The following is a 26377-nucleotide window of genomic DNA, read 5'->3' as shown; positions in this document are numbered from 1 at the left end:
ATTTTTAGGAGTGAACTAAACATTTTATACAATACGGAAAAAATGTCAACAAGTGAACTCTGCAACAATTGTGCAGCTATAAGAAGCTAACGGCTGTGTGTTATGTGGATGTTTTCATTCAATTATGAATATCATTTTATCATATCAATACAAAAAAATACTGCCAGGGCTGGGAGAATTTCCTGCTTGTCTGGCCCCTTTTGTAGAGTGAAAGGCCGCCACACCAATAGCAGATTGGCAGCGCCGAGTTGCTGCGCGTCTTATCTACGCCGGGAAACGCGCAGCCTGTGAAAGAGTCGGCGCGCTGCTGAGCTGTGCGGGCCTTGCTGTTTGGTAAGGCGATGCTCAGCCAGGCGGAGATAGGGCTCATTATCCGCATGTGGGAGAGCATCGCTCCCAGGGCAGAGGAATTCGGAGCGGAGGCCTTATTTAGGTAAACTGGAGAGTTTTGTTAAGGGCTTCGCCGTATCGGGAAGTGTTGAAAGTATACGCCTCGGTAAATCATACTAATACTGATATGGATAACAATCACATTTGCTCAGCTTCTGCCACACTGAACTAAATTAAAATGGCTCGAAAACGGTTTGATCGCGAATAGCAGAAGGGGTGTGTTTTAATTAAGGTGTACCTTCATTAATAGGTGTGTAAAATAATGGTATAATGGTACACAGCGATGGGTTCGTCTCCCGGCCCGGGTTGGTCCCTGCTTTGCGTCTATTGCTGTCTGAATGGTCTCGGAATTCCAGCGACCGCGTACTAACTATAAGGATTTCATAGATTGATGAATGGATGGATGGATCGTAACTATTTATTTATTTACTTATTTATTTATTTATTTATTTACTTTATTTACTTTATTTATTTATTTATTTATTTATTTACTTACTTACTTACTTACCTACTTACTTATTACAAAAATAAGTATCTTTAGAATGTGCACAGAAACGTTACGAGCCTTATATCAATACTTTAAAGTTTATAAATGAAACTGGTTCCCTATATACATTTCAAGTTTTACATTCAAATGTTAATTTATACTTTTTTGCCGTTGCGGTTATAAAGGCATTTGAATCTTCATTTGCCGTTTGTCTGTGTTAAGGAAGATAAGCATAACAGTCTGTTGAAAGCAGACATCATTTTCACATATTTACCCTTAGAACTTTTAAATAAGTAAATAAACAATCCATTCAAACATTCTAAACATTGTTCCGTCTAAATAGCTTTATTTGTTAATCAATGCAGTTATGAAGTTGTTTAAAGCTTAGTTTCACTTGGTGCAATTGGAACAGCCATTAATACAGGGTGGTCCAGATCTAATTATGCAGATCCAGATCGTATGGATGACTTTGATTTATGCGAGGACGATTCCAGTTCGACGCAAAGATGATTCTTGATGTCGTCAGTTCGCACACTTCTCGATGGTCTGGGATTTTTCGGGTGATTTTCTATGTAATACTTAATAAGCTATAGCGTAATGAAAATTGCATATTTAGATCTGGACCACCCTATACAAAAAAAAACGGTGTTTTTTTCATTTCATACCAGACAGCGACTGGAGGCGCTGTTTAGAGTCGCAAATATATAGCGCCTCAAAATGTGTACACAATTCCAACACACAGCGCCCAGAACATTATTAATAATAATAATAAATAAAGAATGATTACTATTATTAGTCACATACAAATCTTTTCGCATACCCCTTGGGGTCAGAGCGCAGGGTCCGCCATTGAACAGCGCCCCTGGAGCAATTACAGGTTAAGGGTCTTGCTCAAGGGCCCAGCAGAGTAGCATCTCTTTTGGCAGAGACGGGGATTCGAACCGGCAACCTTCAGGATAACAACGCAGATCCTTATATGCAGAATTAATTAATTTCTCTTTATCTGTATAAACATCTTTAGAAAAAAAAATAATAGTCACTGGGTAATAATTTTTAAACTAAGAATTGTTTAATCAACAGTCTGCAGTGTTTCAAGCATTCCAATTTATATATTAACGCTCGAATGTTAAGATGTGTAGAGTTTTTAAAATGGCATACTGTTACAAGTCATTCGGATATTTCAACTTTATGTCAATAGAGACAACATATTTGAGCAAAACCTGTTCGTCACATTTGTTCATAATTTTATGAATCCGTTTTTAAATAATTTGGTAATTTCGTGGCATATGTTTCCGAAGGTATTCGTTGTCTGTAGCCTTAAATTTGTTTTAATTCACTCATTAACCGAACCCCTTACTATCCAAGAAGAAGTTGCGTAGTGGTGGAGAAGTGGAGTCTATTCCTGTAGCCGGACTGAAGAAGCGCAGGACTTCCCTCTCTCTCTCTCTCTCTCTCTCTCTCTCTCTCTCTCTCTCTAACACACACAGGCACCCAACACGCACGCGCGCGCACACACACATTCAGAGCTAGTTTAAAGTCATCAGTGTAAACTGACATCATGACATTCTGAATGCCACTTAATGTAGTTCTGGGTTTATACAACTCAATGCGTAAACTAAACCTGGACGGGGCTCCAGCCCATTGCGCACATCGGCTCACCCACCGCCAAACTGCAATAGCCGATAAACTTAACTTAGTCTTTGGGTTGCGGTAAAGAACCACGTGCACACCAAGAGAACATGCAAAATCCTCACAGACAGGGACTGCGTATTTCAGCATGTCAGCTCCCTTAGTATCTCTTCCTAAATACACATATAATCTAGATTCATTCTAAATGAGCATTTTATGTTGCTTAAAGTAATATTGTTTTGATGTATTCACTGACTGATGGACTGAAAGCCAGAAGTCTACGTGACCATCATCATCAGGTCCTTCCATGAAAACCCTAAATACAAAAAGGACTGTTTCACTAATGTTAGGTAGAATGCCCAGAGGGGACTGGGCGGTCTCTTGGTCTGGAACCCCTACTTTTATTTTTTTCTCCAGCCTTTTGAGTTTTTTTTTGTTTTTTCTGTCCACCCTGGCCATCGGACCTTACTCTTATTCTATGTTAATTAATGTTGACTTATTTTTATCTTTTATTGTGTCTTCTATTTTTCTATTCATTTTGTAAAGCACTTTGAGCTACATTTTTTGTATGAATATGTGCTATATAAATAAATGTTGATTGATTGATTGACTGGGTAACGATAAAAAAATGGCATTATATTATATTAAGTTAATGGTTACTGGGATTGTAAAATCATACAAACCTATTGTTGTACCGTTATTTGTTACGATTGTTCCTGGTAGATTCTACTTATTTAGTTGTAGTATATAAGGGTAAGTCAATAACTACCCGGGCTTTTGTTATAATTTTTTGGGGGTTGTCTTTTTAGCCTTTTTCTGTGCACATGTGGACACTTTGTGTGCCCGTGGTCACAGTGATAAAGCTTCACATTTACTTTTTTGGCTAATGCCTTTACCCAAGGCGACAGATAACATTTGAGATACAATTAGTTACATTTCTTTTGTTTTGTACAATTGAGGCACAGGCAGGTGAAGTGAGTTGCTCCTGGTCACACAGTCCTGGTCTCACTGGGGTTCAGGCTTTGGACTCCTAAGCCTCTGCTTGCGGGTTCAAATCCAGCTACTGACTGTGTGTCACTACAAGCAGGTCACTTTACCTGTCTGTGAAATAACAAAAGAAACATCCTATTGTATCTAACATCTTGTAAGTCTCCTTGTATAAAGGTAGTAGCCATTGAAGTAAATTGAAAGCTTTGATCGCTTAACTTCTCTTGTTGCCTTCTAGAAGGAAACATGGCCGCTCCGCTCTCTATTAGCACCAAAGAAGAGCAGTGAACAGTCGTCTGATTTGCATGGACTGAAGGTGCACCAGGTGTCAAAATCCTTGCCGGTTCCTCAGAATCGTGGTGTAGGGTCTCGCTGAGTGTTGCAGTCTGTAGTAGACGTGGGCGGGCATCCTGCTCCTTCTTTGTGCTTAACACATTTCTGAACTCCACCAAGGTAAAACACTTCCTCCATATTGTGAATTTCCGACTCTGGTTCACCTTCAGCCAATGAAAAGCAGATGACTGCTCACCAAATTGAGAGTGAAGCCGCCATGTTCATCCATCGTCCAACCCTCTATATCCTAACCACAGGGTCACGGGGGGTCTGCTGGAGCCAATCCCAACCAGCACAGGGTGCAAGGCAGGAAACAAACCCCAGGCAGGGTGCCAGCCCACCACAGGGCACACACAAACCCGATTCAGAATCGCCAACGCACCTGACCTGCATGTCTTTGGACTGCAGGAGGAAACCCACGCAGACAACATGCAAACTCCACGCTGGGAAGAGAACTCAGGTCTCCGTACTGCGCGGCAGCAGCGCTACCCACTGCGCCACTGTGCCGCCCTGTTCACACTGATCGAGGTGCATAATCACCCCAGCTGTGGGATTGCTCCAAGATAAGAAACTGACTCCATGCTTTATTTTTTCCATCGGTCGAATTTTCTCCTTGTGAAAACACCTCACATTTATTTATAGAGCACATTTTAATACAGGGGTGGCACGGTGGCGCAGTGGTAGCGCTGATGCCTCGCAGTTAGGAGACCCGGGTTCGCTTCCCGGGTCCTCCCTGCGTGGAGTTTGCATGTTCTCCCCGTGTCTGCGTGGGTTTCCTCCGGGCGCTCCGGTTTCCTCCCACAGTCCAAAGACATGCAGGTTAGGTGGATTGGCGGTTCTAAATTGGCCCTAGTGTGTGCTTGGTGTGTTTGTGTGTGTCCTGTGGTGGGTTGGCACCCTGCCTGGGATTGGTTCCTGCCTTGTGCCCTGTGTTGGCTGGGATTGGCTCCAGCAGACCCCCGTGACCCTGTATTCGGATTCGGCGGGTTGGAGAATGGATGGATGGATGGATTTTAATACAAATGAGGTCATCAGAATGCTTTACAAGATGAAGAAAGAAAAGTTCGTAAAAAATAATAAAAATATAAGAAAGAGGCAATACTAAACAACAAAGAAAAAAAAATTCTGCAGAGGCCACGAGACCACCCAGCCCCCAGTGGGCATTCAACCAAACATAAATGATCTCAATCGTGGAAGAATTAGATGACGACGGTCGTGTGGACTTCTGGCCTTCAGTCTCACATGCTTTGCACATTCTTACTTGTTTACTTTCTCGTACCTCAGTTGCCTGTTTTGCAGATTTCTTACAGTTTGAAAAGAACAAACAGAATCCACGAAAATAATCGGGAAGATTCAGGGATTCCTTGCACTGGAATCTTGGGTGACCACAACATCCTCGGTGCCACCAAGCAGGTGAAAGCACAGGTCCACCATTCTCTGCCACAGTTATGTCCACCTGACGTGTGGTCTCTCCCACAGGTCACTAAACAACAGCCCATCTCATTCCACTTTCTCAGCTATGACAACATGTTCAGTTTTGTCCAAGTCTCACCCGTAACAGCCTCTTGGTTAGATAATTAGTACAACAGCTTTTTTACTTTGTCGTATCCATAGTAGAGCGAAGGTGTAGGAATCATGAGAACATTCAACCTTGAGATTTTGATGACGTTTTAGACCTCGCTGAATCCGATTGACTTTCTCGTAGGGAAAGTATTGGAATCGTCCAAAAATCGAATTTTAAGATATTGATGAACCTCAGTGTTTTAGACACCATTTTTACTTTCTTGAATATACGAAGTAGGGGTGGCACGGTGGGTAGCGCTGCTGCCTCACAGTTAGGAGACTTGGGTTCACTTCCCTGTATGGAGTTTGCATGTTCTCCCCGTGTCTGCATGGGTTTCCTCCCAAAGACATGAAGGTTAGGTGCGTTGGCGATTCTAAATTGTCCCTGGTGTGTGTGTCCTGAGGTGGGCTGGCACCCTGCCCGGGGTTTGTTTCCTGCCTTGTGCCCTGTGTTGGCTGGGATTGGCTCCAGTAGACCCCCGTGACCCTGTAGTTAGGATATAGCGGGCTGGATAATGGATGGATGGAATATATGAAGTGTAGGGAAAGTATTGTAATAGTCCAAAAACCCGACCTCGAGATTTTGATGAATCTCGACATTTTAGACCTCCCTGAATCCGATTGACTTTCTCGTAGGGAAAGTATTGGAATCGTCCAAAAATTGAATTTCAAGATATTGATGAACCTCAGTGTTTTAGACACCATTTTTACTTTCTCAAATATACGAAGTAGGGGTGGCACAGTGGGTAGCGCTGCTGCCTCGCAGTTAGGAGACTTGGGTTCGCTTCCCTGTATGGAGTTTGCATGTTCTCCCCGTGTCTGCATGGGTTTCCTCCCAAAGACATGCAGGTTAGGTGCATTGGCGATTCTAAATTGGCCCTGGCGTGTGTGTCCTGTGGTGGGCTGGCACCCTGCCCGGGGTTTGTTTCCTGCCTTGTGCCCTGTGTTGGCTGACCCCCATGACCCTGTAGTTAGGATATAGCGGGTTGGATAATGAATGGATGGAATATCCGAAGTGTAGGGAAAGTATTGTAATTGTCCAAAAATTCGACCTCGAGATTTTGGTGAATTTCAACGTTTTAGACCCCCCTGAGTCCGAAAATACCATTTTTGGAATTACTGTATGTCTGTCCGTCTCTGTGTGTGTGTGTGTGTGTGTGTTTATGTAAACACAATAACTTGAATACACTTTAGGTCACTTTGGTTAACCACATTTTGCATGCAAGTGTTAGGTGCAAAACGTAGATTTCTATCAACTTTTGAGCTATTTCCGTTAACTTTAACTTTAATTCATGCAGCTGCAGAGTCCGATTTATTCAACTTTACTTTTATAATAATTGCTCAGTATATTATTCATTTGATTTGATTTGTTGATGACGGTTCTTAATTATTAATTAATATCAAAATAGAATTATTTTCTTGTGGTTTACTCCTCAAATATCCATCCCCATAGCTGAGAATGAGAAAAAGTCGAGCGGAGAGCAACTCCTGGTTTTTGATTCTATGTCTGTCTGTCTGTCTGTCTGTCTGTCTGTCTGTAAACACAATAACTCGAAAACGCTTTCCTCTCGGTCAATGAGATCTTGTATACCTGCTTAATATCCAAAATAAAGAATCCTATCAACTGAATACTTTTCAAGTAAAATATATGATTATAAATACAGATAGATGATTCAAATTTCCTATAGATATCTATAGTGATGAAAAGCGAACCAGAAGTAGTATTCTATTTAAGCAACCATCTGAATTATTTGCATCATGGAAATATAAATGTGTGCACGATATTAAAAACTTTCTATAAGGCATATTCTTTCAACAACTGTCAATAATTTTATGTATCATCAGTTTAACAATAACGTGTAAACATTGCCATGTAGATATAAAGATGTCATGGGAACAATGAGCTACTAAGTCCCCATCTTGTTCCTGGTAATTAATTTAATTTGATGGTTTTTTTCCGCCATCATTATCATAATTAAATGTAGCTAAATGCAGTTTTTCCCTATAGCAACTTGTTGCAAGAAATATTATATAATACAAACACTTTTTCTATGTTTTTAGGTGACTATAACTCTTTTTATTTTGTACGTAATCGAGATAATGCATATGTAACCATGAAAAAATTCCACCACCGTTTTCGATCTCCGTAAGTGCGAAAATATCATTTAAATATAAAGTTTGATTATAAATAAAGGTTTGTACATGGATATTATCGCTTTGTTATGATGAGAAACAAAGAGATGTGATTCGAGGGACGTTCAAAAAGTTTCCGCGCTTTTCTTTATATTTATCAAGAGTTTCTCAAACAAATGACGTCACTTCTCCACACAGTCACCTGCCTTTGCGATGCAGTTTTCCCAGTCACGTGACATTCCCAGTGACTACTCCTCCTGTCTTCACCGTTGCCAACGAAAATATAAAAGTGCGGAAACTTTTTGAATGTCCCTCGTATTTGAGAAATTTTGCGCGACTGATTACCAAAGGAGTGTTGGAGAGAGACGGACCAACTTGTATTCTATTTTTTTCCATTATTTTTTGTCGTTAGCAATCTTACATTTCTGTTTTCCTTGCAACACTGCACCTCTTTTCTTGTTTTTTGATTTATATTGCTGTATTTGTGGATTAATGTTGGGCTTTTGAAAGATTCATTATATATATTATGATAATGAGGATGATTATTATTATTATATGTTTTTATGTCCATGCTGCAAACAAATGTCCTTCTGGGGCAATAAAGTGTGCCTATTCCTAAACCCCACCTAGCCCCTGTGTGATGGGGATGTTAATTTTGGGCAGCCTCTCTGCTTTATCTTGTCAGCAGCCCCTTTTCTTGGCTCACAGTGCGGGTCTAAATGTCTGCTTGCTTTTCACCCTTTAATAGTTTTGTTTGCTTTGCTGGTCATCTAACACTTTAGCACTGTAATATCCTTTTGGTAACTCCACCAAGAGTTCTGTCATAACTGAACTCTTATCTGTTTTCATAGACCCAATCCAGCCCATTTCTCACCTGCTTAATCCAGTACTGGTAGAATGGGGTCATGGGCAGGTGGCACCAGTTAAAACAGCATTGAGAGCAAGGTGGGTAGCAGCCCAAGACACCAATGCAAACACACACACACACACACACACACACACACACCTAACATGCTCAACTTTCATTGGTTGAACACATGGGGAGGAAGTGCAAAGTCTACACAGAGAGTGCCTGGCATGGGATTCACACCCAGGATTCTGGAGCTGAAAGACTGCCTGGTTCTTCACTGTCACAGTGAGGTCATTTAAATTAAGGTCCTTTGACATCATTAGTATATATGTGACAATACAAATGCACAAATTCTTTCAGTATTTTTGCTTTTGCCTCTGTCTCAATTGGTGGGGATTCATTCTACTTACCATATTTATGCTGAACCACAACAATTAAAATTTAAGATTAAGTATTTTATGCCTTTTAAAGACCCTAGTCTGATTTGTTCTTTTAGTAAATAAAGTTTTGTAGCTAGTTTGATAGATGTGAAAGGCACTGTATGATAGATAGATAGATAGATAGATAGATAGATAGATAGATAGATAGAAGTGAAAGGCACTAAATAATAGATAGATAGATAGATAGATAGATAGATAGATAGATAGATAGATAGATAGATAGGTAGATAGCGTAGTTGGCAGGATTAGATGGATAGATAGATAGATAGATATAAGTGAAAGGCACTAAATAATAGATAGATAGCGTAGTTGACAGGATTAGATAGATAGATAGATAGATAGATAGATAGATAGATAGATAGATAGATAGAAGTGAAAGGCACTAATAATAGGTAGATAGCGTAGTTGGCAGGATTAGATGGATAGATAGAAGTGAAAGGCACTAAATAATAGATAGACAGATAAATGTGAAAGGCACTATATAATAGATAGATAGATAGATCTTTGTTTTGAAGTTAAACGTGTTGTATGTGGGGTCTCTTTGTGGAATTCTGTCTTTAATTTCTTTTATTTTCATAGGCTCATTGGATTTGATGCTCTCACCACCAGGAGACAAATTTTTACTATGGGGGTCTTTCACATGCACAACTTGTAGTAATTCACAGGGTGCCCCTACTACATGACTTGAATTTCTAGTTTATCCGTCCATCTATAGTACATTATTTTTCTGAACTTGGTTTCTGGTTTTCAGCAAGTCACGCTCTGTCCCATTGGCGTTAGGCACAAGACATTAGTACTTCAGACAGCCACACTCACTCACACCATAATAATTTGGAATTTCTAGCTAACCAGACTTTCACATCTTTACACTGTGGGAGGAACAGAAAGAAGCAGAGAAACTCGCACACAGAAAACTGAAACTTGTATCTGAAACACGTAAAGGTTTTCAGATTTTGTTTTGAGTTTTCTACTCCTAATACAGAAGCCAGAATGGGGAAAAAGTGCAGAATGATAGGATACATCTTTACATAGTACATTTTGTATTATGTAATCTTTGTTACTTACTATTGCCTAATCTTATTTTTATATTTTTCTTTCTTCATCTTGTAAAGCGCTTTTTGTTACGTCATTTGTGTGACGACGTGCTCTACAAATAAGTGTTGCTGTTGTTATTTGCTCTTGTCCTGCTTCCTTTGACTTCCAGATTTCTTCTAACCGCCGTATCTTCTCTTGCATGTAGGATGTTCACCACTTTTCCACACACGAAGACCTACTTTGCTCACAAGGACATCAGCGAGAATTCTCCTTTCCTTCGCAGCCATGGAAAAAATGTTATCGATGCTGTTGGACTGGGAGCAAAACATTTTCACACCCTAACCACTACAATGGCACAGCTCAGTGCCTTCCATGCATACATCCTGATGATCGACCCCTATAACTTCAAGGTAACGTGTGCATTTGTGTCTCTTGCCATGACTCACACACTCACATGTCTGGACTAGTCTGTTCTGTAAAGAGCTTCACATTCAGTTCTTTATTGGGTGGGCCGCATGATTGCACCTGGTTGCTCTGTGGTTGTAGTCTGCACCTTCTCCTCATGTCTACGTGAGGTGTTATCCCGTCATTCCAAGTTATTTGGCAATTTGTCCCATATGGATATGTGTTTGAATGTGGCCCGTGAAGGACTGGTGACCTGTCTGGCATTGCTTCCTATACATTGTGCCTGATACTCTCAAAGTACATAGGCTATGGCACATTTGCCAACCTGAACTGAAGGTTTAAGATGATGCATACAACGGATCCTTTACTGCAGGACTGGTGTACAGATAGATGCAAGACAAACAAGAAATATTGATCATACATCCACTAGGGCAGTGGTCTCCAACACGCCGTTCACGAGCTACCGACAGCTCGCCACCCCATTCCAAGTAGCCCGCCAAACGGTTAATGAATTCTACATAGATGTGAAAACTTGATTAGTCAAACTAGCGGTGGGTGATCTTTCCAAAAAATCACGTCACAATCCTTTTCACACAAAATCACGATCCCCAATCTGAATTGCAATCTTTCTTTTCAATGTGGCATACACTTAAAAATCAAAGATCCAGGCCTTTAATGACCTCATGGGCACGGCCATCAGCAGGGTGTCTGTCTGCAGAGAGAGTGTCGACCTCATCAAGATGTTTACTTACCTTGGTAGTGACATTCAAGTCTCCGGTGACTCTTCCTATGAAGTTAGTAGACGGATTGGGAGAGCATGGGGGAGTCATGAGGTCGCTGGAAAGGGGTGTGTGCCGCCCCCGATATCTCTGCAAAAGGACGAAGGTCCAAGTCTTTAGAGTCCTGGCGCTACCTGTCTTGCTTCTTGGTTGTGAGACATGGATGCTATCCAGTGACCTGAGATGAAGACTGGACTCATTCCTGTGTGTCTCTCTGGAAAATCCTTGGGTACCGCTAGTTTGACTTTGTGTTGCTCATGGAGTCCCGAATGAGGCACTTGGCCTGCACTGTGAGGGAGCGTCAGTTATGGCACTACGGCCATGTGGCGTGTTTCCCCGAGGGTGATCCAGCCCGTAGGACCCTCATTGTTGGGGACCCGAGTGGCTGGACCAGGCCAAGGGGTCACCCACGTAACACCTGGCTGCAGCAGATAGAGGGTCATTTCTGAAGGGTGGGACTGGACTGCATGTCTGCCTGGGGGGTTGCCAACCGGGATCCCGAGTTGTTTTGTCGTGTAGTGGGTGCGGCAACACTCTGTACCGGTGCAGGCTCCCCAACTTGACTTGACTTGAGAATATCCGGACTCATCAACAAGGCCTAAGTAAGACTTTATTTTAAAAATCAAACAAAGTTGAATTCAATTGTTCTCTCGTTCGCTAGCTAAGCGGAGTTAAGGACCACGCCCCGAAGCTGACACGCGAGTAAGGAAGGCCCCTCCGCTCGGCCCGTTGCGTGGATCTCAGATAAACAGCGAAATGAGAGAAGTCCCAAAATCAACCGGAATGTTCAAGTAAATTATAGAAAAAAAAAGATCTAAATCCGTTAAGTAGTTCTCTCGTGAAAAGCAGACAGACATACAGACAGACCGACATTGGACTTTATATATTACTAGCAGACCACGTGCACTTCGCTGCAGTCGCTGTAGTTGGAATAATTATGTATCTACATGCAACTTATTGAGCTTCTTTAGATGCAACATTTTTGGTTTGTCCTCCTGGAACCAAAATATATAAATTTTGTCTATGAACGTGCTACATAAAAAATAGAAACGGGAAAAACGGCAAACACTAAGTAGAAACACTAAAGGAAAAAATACTATTCAGTAAGTACTGCATCTAGTAAACAGTAAATCAGTAAAGGAGAGACGACTAAACACTAAGGAAAAAAATGACGTGAATGGGAGGAGATGATCAAGACCGCGTCGGCTGCGGAGCTCAGCTCGGAGCGAAATGAAATGACGTGAATGGGAGGGGAGATGATCACGTGACTCCCCACCCGCCTTAACTCTCCATCCCTCCACAAACACACAAACACAGTCTCTCTGATCCCAACTCTCCTTTATATGTAAAGATATATTAGTAAACCTTCAAAATAATGTGCAGTTAAAGTCTCAACAGCATTCTCAGCATTTCCGGAGCTTAGTAGGACAAGATAACTAGAAGAATCTTCACCAAGCAGCTCTGAAAATGTCTGCTTTGTTTGGGTCTCCATACCTCTGTGAGTCTGACATGAATGCCATGAAATCAAAGTTCAGAACAAGACGGACAGACGAACATTTAAACGACTCCAGAAGAATGAACCTGAGGGGCTCCACTCCACCATACACCTCAGTGCCAGTCATCTGACGAACTCAAAAACACATCGCACATGCGACTGGACCTGTGAGTAAAGTGACACAGTGACATGTGACAAAATGACAAATGACTGCGGATTTGGAATTGCATTGTTTTGTTTTAATTCAATGGTGTGAGATACACTAGAAAACGCATACAGACGTACAAAATGCACTTGTAGGTGAACAAATTTTTTTTTGGTGATGTTTTAATGCGGGGCAGCACGGTGGCGCAGTGGTAGCGCTGTTGCCTCGCAGTTAGGAGAGCCGGGTTCGCTTCCGGGGTCCTCCCTGCGTGGAGTTTGCATGTTCTCCCCGTGTCTGCGTGGGTTTCTTCTGGGCGCTCCGGTTTCCTCCCGCAATCCAAAGGCATGCAGGTTAGGTGGATTGGCATTTCTAAATTGGCCCTAGCGTGTGCTTGGTGTGTTTGTGTGTGTCCTGTGGTGGGTTGGCACCCTGCCCTGGATTGGTTCCTGCCTTGTGCCCTGTGTTGGCTGGGATTCGCTCCAGCAGACCCCCGTGACCCTGTATTCGGATTCAGCAGGTTAGAAAATGGATGGATGGATGTTTTAATGCAAAATGTGAGTTGCGGACACCAACATTTTGTAAAAGCTTATTCCGTTTGTTTGGGTTGAAATAAGCTATGAGAACAAACGTTAGAAAACACGAGCAGCTCTCGGCCATTTTCATTTTGTAAAAGGAGCTCTCTCAAGGTTGGAGACCCCTGCGCTAGAAGGACTCAGCGGCATAGTTTCTAATTCTGCTGTCTCACAGCGCCAGGCTCCCGGGTTGTTGTGGACTTTGCATAGTGCCCTCTGTTCTTCTGGGCACTCTCATTAGGTTGGCTATATTGACTGCAGATTGGCCTGGCATTAATCTGTGCACCTTGCAATGACTGGCAGGCAGCACAGTTGCTTCCTGACGTGAACATAATGTTGGTGAGATTGCTTCCAGGTCTCTGAGTTCCTGGATGAAATGGTGGCTAGCAGTGCCGCCTCATTCCTTAATTTAGTCACTGACTGGGAACATAAACTTAACAGATTTTGATCGGGTTTTTTCTATAATTTGCCTGAACATTCCGGTTGATTTTGTGACCACTCTCATCGTGCTAAGAATCATAGTTCGGCTGTGGCACCGATTTGTTTGCGTTAAGACACGCAGCGTGCCAAGGGGAAAGTGGCGGGTCCCTCCTATCTCAAGTGCCAGCAGTCAGTGTCAGGGCGTCTTCCTTACCTTCGCTTAGCTAGCGAACGAGAGAACTACTTAACGGATTTTGATCTTCATCCATCCATTATCCAACCCGCTATATCCCAACCACAGGGTCACGGGGGGTCTGCTGGAGCCAATCCCAGCCAACGCAGGGCGCAAGGCAGGAAACAAACCCAGGCAGGGCGCCAGCCCACTGCAGGGCACGCATGCACACACACATACCAGGGACAATTAAGAAATGCCAATGCACCTAACCTGCATGTCTTTGGACTGTGGGAGGAAACCCACGCAGAGAACATGCAAACTCCACGCAGGTAGGACCTGGGTAGCGGGTCTCCTAACTGTGAGGCAGCAGCACTACCCACTGTGCCACTGTGCCACCCAGATTTAGATCTTATTTTGTCCATAATTTGCCTGAACATTCCAGGTGATTTTGCAGCTTCTCCGGTCACACAAAGAAGCACAGCTCACTTGCAGGAGCGATATACTTGCGCTAATCTGAGACAGAGGTGGTGGGTCGAGGGAAGCATGACATCAGGAGTGGGTAGCCGGGCAGGGCCATCCTCACTGTCCTGTTTCACTTCTATGCGGGCGGACCCACGTGCACGGCTAGTATGGTAATAATTGAAGTAGATTGTTGGGAGCGGGCTCTTTAATTCTACTGTCTAACTTGAACAGAGTCCAGTCTCGGCCCTAGAATTCTGCCTGTTGTCCCAAAAGTAGACTGCAGTTTAGGTGTGAAATGAGCAGGTGCCCTGCCAAGCGTGTCCATTATGGAGAAAGTGGAGTGTCTTTCAGTGTCGGCGCTATCAAACTGGACCGGCGCTGTCTGGGAGAATTTGACAGAAGATAAGCATACCCTCTCTCTTAAGCTTTTTTTTTTTTTGATAAGAGATGTCATGTTTTAATGCCAACTTTAAATATGATAGTTTTGCCAAGAAATTAAAATGGTCCCACCCAATAAATGTGAACATATTTTATAACTATCAGTTTAGGACGGGGGGTAATCTCCTAAATTCTATAGCTATTTCCACAGTGCAGTGGTGCTGCCTTGCAGTAAAGAAGCCGGGGATCGCGTCCCGGGTCCTCCCTGCATGGAGTTTGCATGTTCTCCCCATGTCTGTGTGGGTGTCCTCCGGTTTCCTCCCACTGTCCAAAGACATGCAGGTTAGGTGAATAGATGATGCTATGTTGGCCCCACTTTCAATGTGTTTGGTTCTGTGTGTTTTACCCTGCAATGGCCTGGCACTGTCAAGGCTTGGTTCCCGCTTTGCACCCTATGCTAGGGTAGGCACCAGTCCCACCCATGCAACCGTAGTCTGGGTTAAGTGGCTTGGAAAATGACATGGCACTGTTTTAATGCATTCATGTACCGATTGTTGAAGACGCACAAAGTGACCAGTCAGTCCATCTCCAATTGAAATGGCACCTTTAGGCTGATCAACAGGGGCGTGCAGTCAGGGGATCATGAAAAGTAAAAAAAAAAAACTGATAATCTATAGTAATAAAAGGCAAAGCCCTCACTCACTCACACTCACTCACTCACTCACTCACTCATCACTAATTCTCCAACTTCCCGTGTAGGTAGAAGGCTGAAATTTGGCAGGCTCATTCCTTACAGCTTACTTACAAAAGTTGGGCAGGTTTCATTTCGAAATTCTACGCGTAATGGTCATAACTGGAAGGTATTTTTCTCCATATACTGTAATGGAGTTGAGCTGGATGGCCGTGGGGGCGGAGTTTCGTGTGACACGCCTCCCACGTAATCACGTGAACTGACTGTCAACGCAGTGCGTAGAAAACCGGGAAGAGCTCCAAAAATCGCTAAAGAAAACATTCATTTTATAATTGAGAAGGCAGCGAAACAATAAGAAGCGAGCGAGTGACATTTACAACCATATTCATGAGTGCTGCTACTTGGAAACAAAGGTGTAAACCTACACTTTAAAGTAAGTTCATAGACAGGCTGCCACTGGTGTTTGTCATGCCCACGGGTAATGCGGGATACAAGTTTAATGAGAGGACGCAGGATATAAACGAGAGTTTTGATCACTTTGTAACTAAGTTAAAATTGCAGGTGAAGGGCTGTGCTTATGCAAATTCCGAGAGACTGTGTTTGTGGGGGATTGACAGTTAAGGTGGGTGGGGAGTCACGTCATCATCTCCCTCCCATTCATCTCATTTCGCTCTGAGCTGAGCTCCGTGGCTAACGCCGTCTTCCGAAGCAACTTCATCACACTGCCACCAAATACTCACAGAAAAATCCACAAGTTAATACACACGCTGTCTCTAGAGTTTCTCCACACTCAATGTATTCCTCGCGTCCCCTTTATACCCTCTGATCTCCCATTTCAATTCAGATGCCTCCAATTTCCAGTAAGGCTCTGCTGCGAATGACAAGTAATAAGTCTCAGGGACAGACCCTACAAAACGATGCCATTGATTTCAGGCAAGATTGCTTTTCTCCTGGACAACTATACTTGCATTCTCAAAAGTGACCTCGCAGCTTCGTCATATTACAACCGCAGTGCAGCCAGAAACTTTTAAGTGCCGGGTCTTAGATAACATTAAATTAAGCAGTGGACATCGCAACATCACACAAGAGAGCAGCTCACGTGAACTTACTGAGCGCAGTGGTGATCACTTCCATGCATCAAACCTGTTCAAAAAACGCATTACACAATTGACAAGGTGATGGCTTTATATGGCGTTCGTTTATAAAGCAGCGGAGAGGCTGTGTGAAGGCAACTACACAAAAAAACAGCAGAGCGCCACACTCTGAATGTATTCCTGGCATCACCGTTATACCCCCTGATCTCCCATTTCAATTGAAATGCCTCAAATTTCCAGTAAGGCTCTGCTTCGCGATGACAATTAATAAGTCTCAGGGACACACCCTACAAAAGGTTGCCATTGATTTGAGGCAACATTGCTTTCCTCCTGGACAAAACTATACGTTGCATTCTCAAAAGTAATATATATATATATATATATATATATATATATATATACACACACACACCGATCTACATACTGTCAAATAAACGACCCACACACCCTAGCGCAACATGAGAGGCTTCGCCTTTAGCGCTGACGTCTGAGGTTCGATTCGCGAGAGTGGGTGCAGTGAGTGTGTACTGCCTGATGAGCCCAGAATTAGGGCGAAGCACGTGCCGCGTACTGTTTGCATTATTTGATAGTAAAACTATTTCAATATATTCAATATATATATATATCAGCGTAATGATTCATTTTACTCTCAACCCCTGTTTGGGAAGAAGTATGAAAAAATATGAGGTTAACGCAGAAAACCAGATCACCAATTTAAGCTTTAGGAATCATAGATACTTTATTCGACATCAATGATTGTTTTGGTAAAGCCATACTCGTGTAATCCTCCTTCCATGTTATAATATTTGCGACTAGCCAAGATTAAATGAACGGAAAAAAAGTAAGAGCGAAGCGAGGGTGACGCAGGCAGGCAGGCGACAGCTCAATAGCTCGAATTTGGATATACTACAGTAGGTTCTATTTAGTCGCCAGAAATATCTTTGGTAGGAATGGAAGTTGGATTTAGTCTTTAAATTTCTATGGTGAAGAAAAATTTATGCAATGATGATTAAATTTAACTTTCATTCCTACTAAACATATTTCTGTCGACCAAATAAAAATTACTTATATTTAAAATTTAAATAGAACTTGAACAAATACGATAGTTCATAATACTCACGCAGCACTAAGTGCACGTAAGATTAGGAGTCATCTGTTTTAACAAGCAGCGTATTGCACTGATACGAAATAGCCTGCCCATTTAATTATTTAGGAATGGACAGATAAATTAAGATTTTGTACAAATAATGTTTTTAATTTTTCTTCCTCAATGGATTCAAACAGCTGCTCACACCCCAAAGGAGATAGATAGATATATATATATATAGATAGATAGATAGATAGATATATATATATAGAGAGAGAGAGAGAGACAGATATAGATAGATATATAGATATATATATATATAAATATATAGATAGATGGTCGCCAATATAATGTTTGCAGACACGTTTATTATACACCCTGGCTAAAATCTTTAATGAATTTGTGTGAAACATTTCGTCTTGCTGATCTGACATAAAACCGCAGTGAAAAGGCACAAGGTGAGGCAGACAGTACCATGCCACCCTGTAGGGGGTGCATGTGAGCCCAACAGGTGCCCGTTGCTGCTGTTCTTCTACGCAGAGGCGCCAACAAGTTGCGAGATCAGAAAGTCAAGTGTGCTGCAGCGGTCTGTTTGTTCCGACTGACTGCCAAAATGGAAGATTATGATTTTTTAAAATGAAAGAAGAATAAGGAGAGACTTTTACAAGAAAGTGATGAAGATTTTTCGTGGAGAAGGATAAGCGTATGGACTTCATTTACAAATTAAGGTTAAGACCCTAAACGGTTTTAAATTTTTATAAAAAATAAAAAAACAACAAGAACAACAGCATTTATTTCTATAGCACATTTTCATACAAACAGTAGCTCAAAGTGCTTTACATAATATAGAAGAATAAAAGACACAGTAAGAAATGAAAATAAGACAACATTAGTGGTCCGATGGTCAGGGTGGACAGATGATGGTGGTCATGTAGACTTCTGGCTTTTAATCCATCCATCATTGTTGGAACATCACAGTGCTTTGAGTAGACAAAAGGAAACCGGAAAAAGAAACAGAAGAGAGAGTAGGGGTTAGTACAGATTTTAGAGCCACCATGAATAGTTATGATAATGAATTGGATATACAGAGTATCAGGATTTTAATTACAGTGAAGTTATAAAAAGGCCATGTTAAAGTAATGTATTCTCAGCAGTGTTTTAAACTGCTCCACTGCATCAGCCTGGCGAATTCCTATTGGCAGGCTATTCCAGATTTTAGGTGCATAGCAGCAGAAGGCCGCCTGCCTCACCACTTCTTTTAAGTTTGAATTCTAAGGAGACACTCATTTGAGGATCTGAGGTTACGATTTGGAATATAAGACATCAGACATTCTGATATATAAGATGGAGCGAGATTATTTAAGGCTTTATAAACCATAAGGGGCGGCACGGTGGCGCAGTGGTAGCGCTGCTGCCTCGCAGTTAGGAGACCTGATGTGGGTTCGCTTCCCAGGTCCTCCCTGCGTGGAGTTTGCATGTTCTCCCCGTGTCTGCATGGGTTTCCTTCCGGCCACTCCGGTTTCCTTCCAAAGACATGCAGGTTAGGTGGATTGGCGATTCTAAATTGGCCCTAGTGTGTGCTTGGTGTGTGGGTGTGCGCATGTGCCCTGCGGTGGGTTGGCACCCTGCCCAGGATTGTTTCCTGCCTTGTGCCCTGGGATTGGCTCCAGCAGACCCCCCGTGACCCTGTGTTCGGATTCAGTGGGTTGGAAAATGGATAAACCATAAGCAGAATTTTAAAGTCAATCCTGAATGACACAGGTAACCAGAGTAGTGACATCAAAACTGGAGAGATGTCCTCAGAGTTTCTTTTCCTAGTTAGGATTCTAGCAGCTGCATTCTGCACTCGTTGCAAACGATTTATATCTTTTTTGGGTGGTCCTGAGAGGAGTGCGTTACAGTAATCTAGTCGACTGAAAACAAACGCGTGAACTCATTTCTCAGCATCTTTCAGTGATATAAGAGGTCTAACTTTACTTATGTTTCTTAAGTGAAAAAATGCTGTCCTAGTGGTCTGATGAATATGTGATTTAAAATTCAGATTACAGTCAACAATCACCCCTAAGCTTTTTACCTCCGTCTTGACTTTTAATCCTAATGCATCCGGTTTATTTCTAATAGCCTCATTGTATCCATTATTGCTAATCACTAAGATTTCAGTTTTCTCTTTATTTAGCTTGAGAAAATTACTATTCATCCATTCTGAGATACAAGTCAGACATTGTGTTAGTGAATCAAGAGAATAGGGGTCATCAGGTGCTATTGATAAAAAATATCCAACATTTAAAAACTAAATTTTGATCTTAAATAAATTATTCTTTTGTTTTTCTTGTTATCCTTTTGTTGAACACTCTGTATTAAAATTGATTAAAACATCAGAATTAAAAGCTTTTAAAAACAACTATCCCTCCAACCTGCTATATCCTAACTACAGGGTCACCTGGAGCCAATCCCAGGGTACAAGGCAGGAAACAAACCCCGGGCAGGACGCCAGCCCACCGCAGAGCACACACACACAATTTAGGATCGGCGATGCACCTAACCTGCATGTCTTTGGAATGTGGGAGGAAACCCACGCAGACACGGGGAGAACATGCAAACTCCACGCAGGGTCTCCTAACTGTGAGGCACCAACGCTACCCACTGCACCACCATGCCACCCTAAAAACAACTAAATATTTCAATTAAGGTCAAAATTGAGATCCGTTTTTTTTGTACACCTCTCTATGCTTCATTTGTACTGAATGAGTGTGAATTGTGGAATTGCAACAGCAAATTTAGAACTCATGGAGGGTGAGGTGCAAATGCGCTCTCTCCGCTCTCCTAAAGTAAAGTTCTTTCTTAGTCAAATATGCACGTTACTGATGCGTGTGTGTAAAATGCTGATGAGATATGAAACATAACCAGTAGTCAGTGCGCAGGCTGCCAATTGAATAGTCAATAAGCTACTCTTTGGGGTTCATATATTTGTAAATCTGACTCTGAAGGAGTCACCAGCCATGAACCTCACCGCACGTCACTGTATGGCACTGCAGGTTTGTGTCACCTGATTTACTCGACTTGAGCCTGATCATAACCGCAGTGTAACCAGGTGTCATCACCGACATATAACAATGGAGGGGAGCCCTGCAGGAACGCAGCTGGAGGCTTTTTGGTAGGGAACAAGAGTGAAGCAGCACGGGTACCAACAACCTGGCAGCCCTGTTTATTTAGAGTGAAAGAAAAAGCAAAAAGGGTGCCCGTTTGGCACAACGACCAGAGACGCTGATCAAGATGCATCCACTGAACTTGTCTGTTGGTCTTGTGTCCTGGTCAAAATTTAACATCTTATTAAAGAAAGAAACATCCTGAAACAGGACAAATAAGTCATCAGGCAGGAGAAGAGCTGGTCATTGTATCTTTTAATGACTTCTCAGCAAAACACCTTGGAGGGAGCGTTCATCAAAAGTGGTCTCTTACAGCCTGGTCAGAATGATCAGAAAAACAATGAATTAGAGCAGGGGTGCCCACACCATTTCGGCTTGCGAGCTACATATATATATATATATATATAAACAGCTCAAAAAAATTTAAAGGAACACTTTGAAAACACACCAGATCTCAATCCTCCTGGATATCTATACTGATATAGACTGGGTAATGTGTTAGGAACGAAAGGATGCCACATCGTTTGATGGAAATGAAAATGATCAACCTACAGAGCCCTGAATTCAAAGACGCCCCAAAAATCAGAGTGAAAAATGATGTGGCAGGCTAGTCCATTTTGCCCAAATTGAATTGCAGCAACTCCAAATTGTACGCAGCACTTTGTATGGCCCCTGTGTTCTTGTATACATGCCTGACAACATCGGTTCATGCTTCTAATGAGATGACAGATGGTGTTGTGGGGGATCTCCTCCCAGATCTGGACCAGGGCATCACTGAGCTGCAACCTGGTGGCATTGGATGGACCAAAACATAATGTCCCAGAGGTGTTCTATTGGATTTAGGTCAGGAAAGTGTGGTGGCCAGTCAATGGTATCAATTCCTTCATCCTCCAGGAACTGCCTGCATACTCTCACCACATGAGGCCAGGAATTGTCGTGCACCAGGAGCCACTGTACCAGCATAGGGTCTGACAATGGGTCCAAGGATTTCATCCTGATACCTAATGGCAGCCAAGGTGCTTTTGTCAAGCCTGTAGCGGTCTGTGTGACCCTCCATGGATATGCCTCCCCAGACAATCATTAACCCACCACCAAACTGCTCATGCTGAATGATGTTACAGGCAGCATAATGTTCTCCATGGCTTCTCCAGACCCTTTCACTTCTGTCACGTGCTCAGGGTGAACCTGCTCTCATCTGTAAAGCACAGGGCACCAGTGGTGCATCTGCCAATTCTGGTATTCTATGGCGAATGCCAATCGAGCTGCATGCTGCTGGGCAGTGAGCTCAGGGCCCATTAGAGGACATGGGGCCCTTGGGTCACCCTCATGAAGTCTTTCTGGTTGTTTGGTCAGAGACATTCACACCAGTGGCCTGCTGGAGGTCATTTTGTAGGGCTCTGGCAGTGCTCATCCTGTTCCTCCTTGCCCAAAGGAGCAGATACTGGTCCTGCTGATGGGTTATGGACCTTCTATGGCCCTCTCCAGCTCTCCTAGAGTAACTGCTTGTCTCCTAGAATCTCCTCCATGCCCTTGAGACTGTGCAGGAGACACAGCAAACCTTCTGGCAATGACACGTATTGATGTGCCATCCTGGAGAAGTTGGACTACCTGTGCAAGCTCTGTAGGGTCCAGGTATCGCCTCATGCTACCAGTAGTGACACTGACTGTAGCCAAATGCAAAACTAGTGAAGAAACAGTCAGAAAAGATGAGGAGGGAAAAATGTCAGTGGCCTCCACCTGTTAAACCATTCCTGTTTTGGGGGTCATCTCATTGTTGCCCCTCTAGTGCATCTGTTGTTAATTTCATTAACACCACAGCAGCTGAAACTGATTAACAACCCCTCTGCTACTTAACTGACCAGATTAATATCCCATAAGTTTCATTGACTTTATGCTATACTCTGATTAAAAAGTGTTCCTTTAATTCTTTTAAGCAGTATATATATATATAATATATATATATATATATATATATATAGAGAGAGAGAGAGAGAGAGAGAGAGAGAGAGAGAGAGAGAGAGAGAGAATACATAAAATATATGTTGTCGTACCTTGCATAACTGAATAACCTTTATGTCACAATAACAATTCAATACATTTACAGTCACTGCAGTTTTTGGATTTAATAATCGTCGTGTGGTAAAAGGCTGACTCGCATAAATAAGTAAAGCCGAATAATGCAGTCAAGGAGCTTTTGAATTCAGCCGAGTGGAAAATGACGGCTGTCCGATTAACTGCGATTTTAGTTCCCTCTCCTTTCTCTTTCTCAGATCGCTTTTCGGAAGGACGTCAGTTTCGTAGTTTTTATGAACAGTTCCAAAGTGCCTTTCCACATTTTCCTTCTTTGGAATAGCAATGATAGATCGACAGATCAGACAAACGCACTTCGATTGTGACATTGTGTGAGAAAAAAAAGAATCCTCTTCCAATTCCACATCCAGCCCATAACCAACATGTTTTTTAAAAAAATCTCTTCTTTAGTCGCTATAAATTGGAAGGCTAACGAGATCACAGCCGGAGTTTTGCAGTAGCTCGCGTGTTTCATCGCGTGTGCGTTAGAAGAGAAGAGATCTCAGACTGGCCGCCCTGAATGTCAATCAAGTGGCAAATGGCATACGGAGGATATGTGATAGACTAACGTTTAAAAAAAATTTTTTTGAATGCAAACTGATGATACCTTTGCGATCTACCGGTCGATCGCGATCGACGCATTGGGCACCCGTGAATTAAAGGTTAATTTTATAAACTGTTGAATTTACATACAGTGTCAATCAATGCATACATTTTACTCTGGTTGGTTTGTTGGTTTACGCCCAAATGATTTATATTTAATAAAAGTATATTATATTATAGGGGCGGCACGGTGGTAGCGCTGCTGCCTCGCAGTTAGGAGATCCGGGTTCCCTTCCTGGGTCCTCCCTACGTGGAGTTTGCATGTTCTCCCCGTGTCTGCGTGGGTTTCCTCCGGGTGCTCCGGTTACCTCCCACAATCCAAAGACATGCAGGTCAGGTGGATTGGCGATTCTAACTTGGCCCTAGTGTGTGCTTGGTGTTTGTGTGTGTCCTGCAGTGGGTTGGCACCCTGCCCAGGATTGGTTCCTGCCTTGTGCCCTGTGTTGGCTGGGATTGGCTCCAGCAGACCCCCGTGACCCTGTATTCGGATTCACCTTTTGACATGAGACACAACTCTTGAAATTTCTGTGCTTAAAACAACTGTCCATTCTAGATTATAGGACATTTGCTGATTTCTTAGTCATCTTTCAGTTCATTTTGTACATTACATCAGCCTTTCTTCTGGTACATTCTTTATCTACTTGACCATCTCAGTATTTTTCTCTAAACCAAATCTTATATTTCAGAGTACATTTTGTTGTTCACTTGACCTTTATTTGGTTTCCCACATTTATTAACTGTGCGCAGCACGGTGGCGCAGTGGTTAGCGCTGCTGCCTTGCAGTAAGGAGACCCGGGTTCGCTTCCCGGGTCCTCCCTGTGTTCTCTCTGCGTGGGTTTCCTCCCACAGTCCAAAGACATGCAGGTTAAGGTGCATTGGTGATTCTAAATTGTCCCTATTGTGTGTGCAAACTGTGCACCTGCAGAGGGCTGCCACGCCAATATATATTGAATTTAAAACAGAAAGAGAAAATAACGACACAGCTGGTGCAAGTGGGCGAGTTGTCTTACAAGTTAATGTTTCACCGAGTTTTAATAAAGTGTTAGCTCAATAGTCATAGTGAATATCTGGTCGGAATGGGGGACACAAGACATTCGCATACCCATTCTATTTCGAGTACACAAATCTGGTTATTCGAAACGAAAGAGAAAGGCAGCTCAGGAAGCTTTCATTGCGTCACAGGAAGGAGCAATCCTGAACTTTATCATCAGTTAAACGCTTGTGTCATGAGCACGAGACGCGGCTACGCAGTGTCCGCAACGGACGTCGCCATCCGCCATGCATATGTTGACATTGGCGGGCGAATGGGCCACCAATTCTTTCTCTGCTGCCACGAGCCTAGAGCCGCCCCTGGGGTGTGTGTATGCCCTGTGTTTCCTGCCTTGCGCCCTGTTTTGGCTGGGATTGGCTCCAGCAGACCCTCGTGACCCTGTAGTTAGGATATAGCGGGTCGGAGAATGACTGACTGTCTGACGGACATTTATTAACCCTTTATGCTACTTCTTTAAGATGAAGGCTATGTTTCCCTAAAATTATTCTTCCACCACGGGAGCTCATAATGTTCACATATTGTGTTCAGATATCTGTAAGCCTGATTCTCAAGGAGTCACCAGCCATGAACCTCACCGCACGTCACTGCTGATCAGTGCAGTTGGTAGGCAAACATCAGCTGTTTTACTGCCAGGTCAGTGGAGGGGCAGTTGTTGTAGATGAAGAAAAGGGAAAGGAGGAGAGAAAGAACACACCAGCGGTGACCATGTCAGCTAATTGCTATTCACCCAGCGTCACCGTATCTGAAAGTCAGAGAGACATGCGGCACGAAATAAATTCAGAAGACCTTAGTTACAGAGAAACTTTCAAAGAATTGTGTTAAATGCTGAGGAACAACTCAAAACAACTGACATCCTGTCATATACCCCAGGAGAGTCTAAATGTTGTAAAATGTGCTGGACGTGGCAATGCGGGGTCTGACATTCTGTCAACAGCGGCCCAGAAAGGCAGTGGGGTTTGTTTCTTGTGTGTTTCATTTTTTAATTTCATGTTCCCCCACAGTTATCCCTTGTGTGTGTGTGTGTGTGTGTTACTTTATTAATTAAAGATAAAAAGCCTGCTTTGTGACACTTCTTTGTTCTGCATTCACACATAAAGGAGCTCCCATCATGTACACACCATGTATACAGTAAGAATTCACAGTGACATCAACACTGAACGTAGGCCGGACATGACTTGGATACTCTACTGTATATCAAATTCTCTGTTTCTTTCAGCTTCTCTCTCACTGCATCCTGGTGACACTGTCCTGTTGGAAGGGTGACGAATTTTCCCCAGAGGCCCATGCAGCCTGGGACAAGTACCTGTCTGCACTGTCTGCTGTCCTGGCCGAGAAGTACAGATAAAGGATGAAGATGAGCAGCTAACCTCATGGTGTCGTCCCCTTTATTTTCAGCTGCTTTGTTTCTTTACGGCTGCTTTTTTTTTTTTTTCTTTTTTTAAATAAAAAGGCATTTCTCTCGTTCCTCTCTTACTCGTCATGTCACTCTCTTCTCTTCCGTAATTTCCTCCGTTGTGCTCCAGATTTTCCACCTTTCAGTGATGTTCCTAATGTTATAATATTGAATATGCTGTTTAAAGGGGAACAAAATGATAGCTTAGAACTCTAGAAAGGCACCATAGTTTTCAATTTCTTTACCATTTCTTAAGCCCTATTTTGAAAGGTAGTTTGTGAGCGTAATTCATTCCGGAAATGTGCTTATAATCCAAAGCACTCGTATATCAAAGTGAATTTCTCCATAAGAAATGATGGAAATTCTACAACCCAAAAATATTAATAGAAAAATGTCATTCAGTCAATCGGTCAGTATCCAACCCACTATATCCTAACACAGGGTCATGGGGGTCTGCTGGAGCCAACACAGGGCACAAGGCAGGAACAAATCCCCGGGCAGGGCGCCAGTCCACCGCAGGGCACACACACCCACACACCCACCCACTAGGGACAATGTACAATC

General features: G+C 42.8%; 1 protein-coding gene across 1 annotated transcript; it reads left to right on the top strand.

The window, feature by feature from the left end:
* Positions 1–282: 282 nt before the first annotated feature.
* LOC120542964 (hemoglobin subunit alpha-D-like) lies at positions 283–25885 on the top strand. Its single transcript, XM_039775737.1, has 3 exons — positions 283–433; positions 10053–10257; positions 25637–25885. The coding sequence occupies exons 1-3, from the start codon at positions 342–344 to the stop codon at positions 25763–25765; spliced, it is 426 nt and encodes a 141-aa protein (XP_039631671.1). The 5' UTR covers positions 283–341; the 3' UTR covers positions 25766–25885.
* Positions 25886–26377: the final 492 nt, after the last annotated feature.

Source organism: Polypterus senegalus, chromosome 13 (genome assembly GCF_016835505.1).
Source record: "Polypterus senegalus isolate Bchr_013 chromosome 13, ASM1683550v1, whole genome shotgun sequence".
In the NCBI taxonomy this organism is placed as follows: domain Eukaryota; kingdom Metazoa; phylum Chordata; class Cladistia; order Polypteriformes; family Polypteridae; genus Polypterus; species Polypterus senegalus.
The sequence above is the reverse complement of the archived record's forward strand: the minus strand, read 5'-3'. Positions and strand labels throughout refer to the sequence as shown.

Excerpts from the sequence above, each read along its gene's own strand:
- LOC120542964 (XM_039775737.1), top strand. The coding sequence starts at position 342 with ATGCTCAGCCAGGCGGAGATAGGGCTCATTATCCGCATGTGGGAGAGC. Across the intron at positions 434-10,052 it reads GGAGCGGAGGCCTTATTTAG|GATGTTCACCACTTTTCCAC; the intron begins GTAAACTGGAGA and ends TCTTGCATGTAG. Across the intron at positions 10,258-25,636 it reads TCGACCCCTATAACTTCAAG|CTTCTCTCTCACTGCATCCT; the intron begins GTAACGTGTGCA and ends TGTTTCTTTCAG.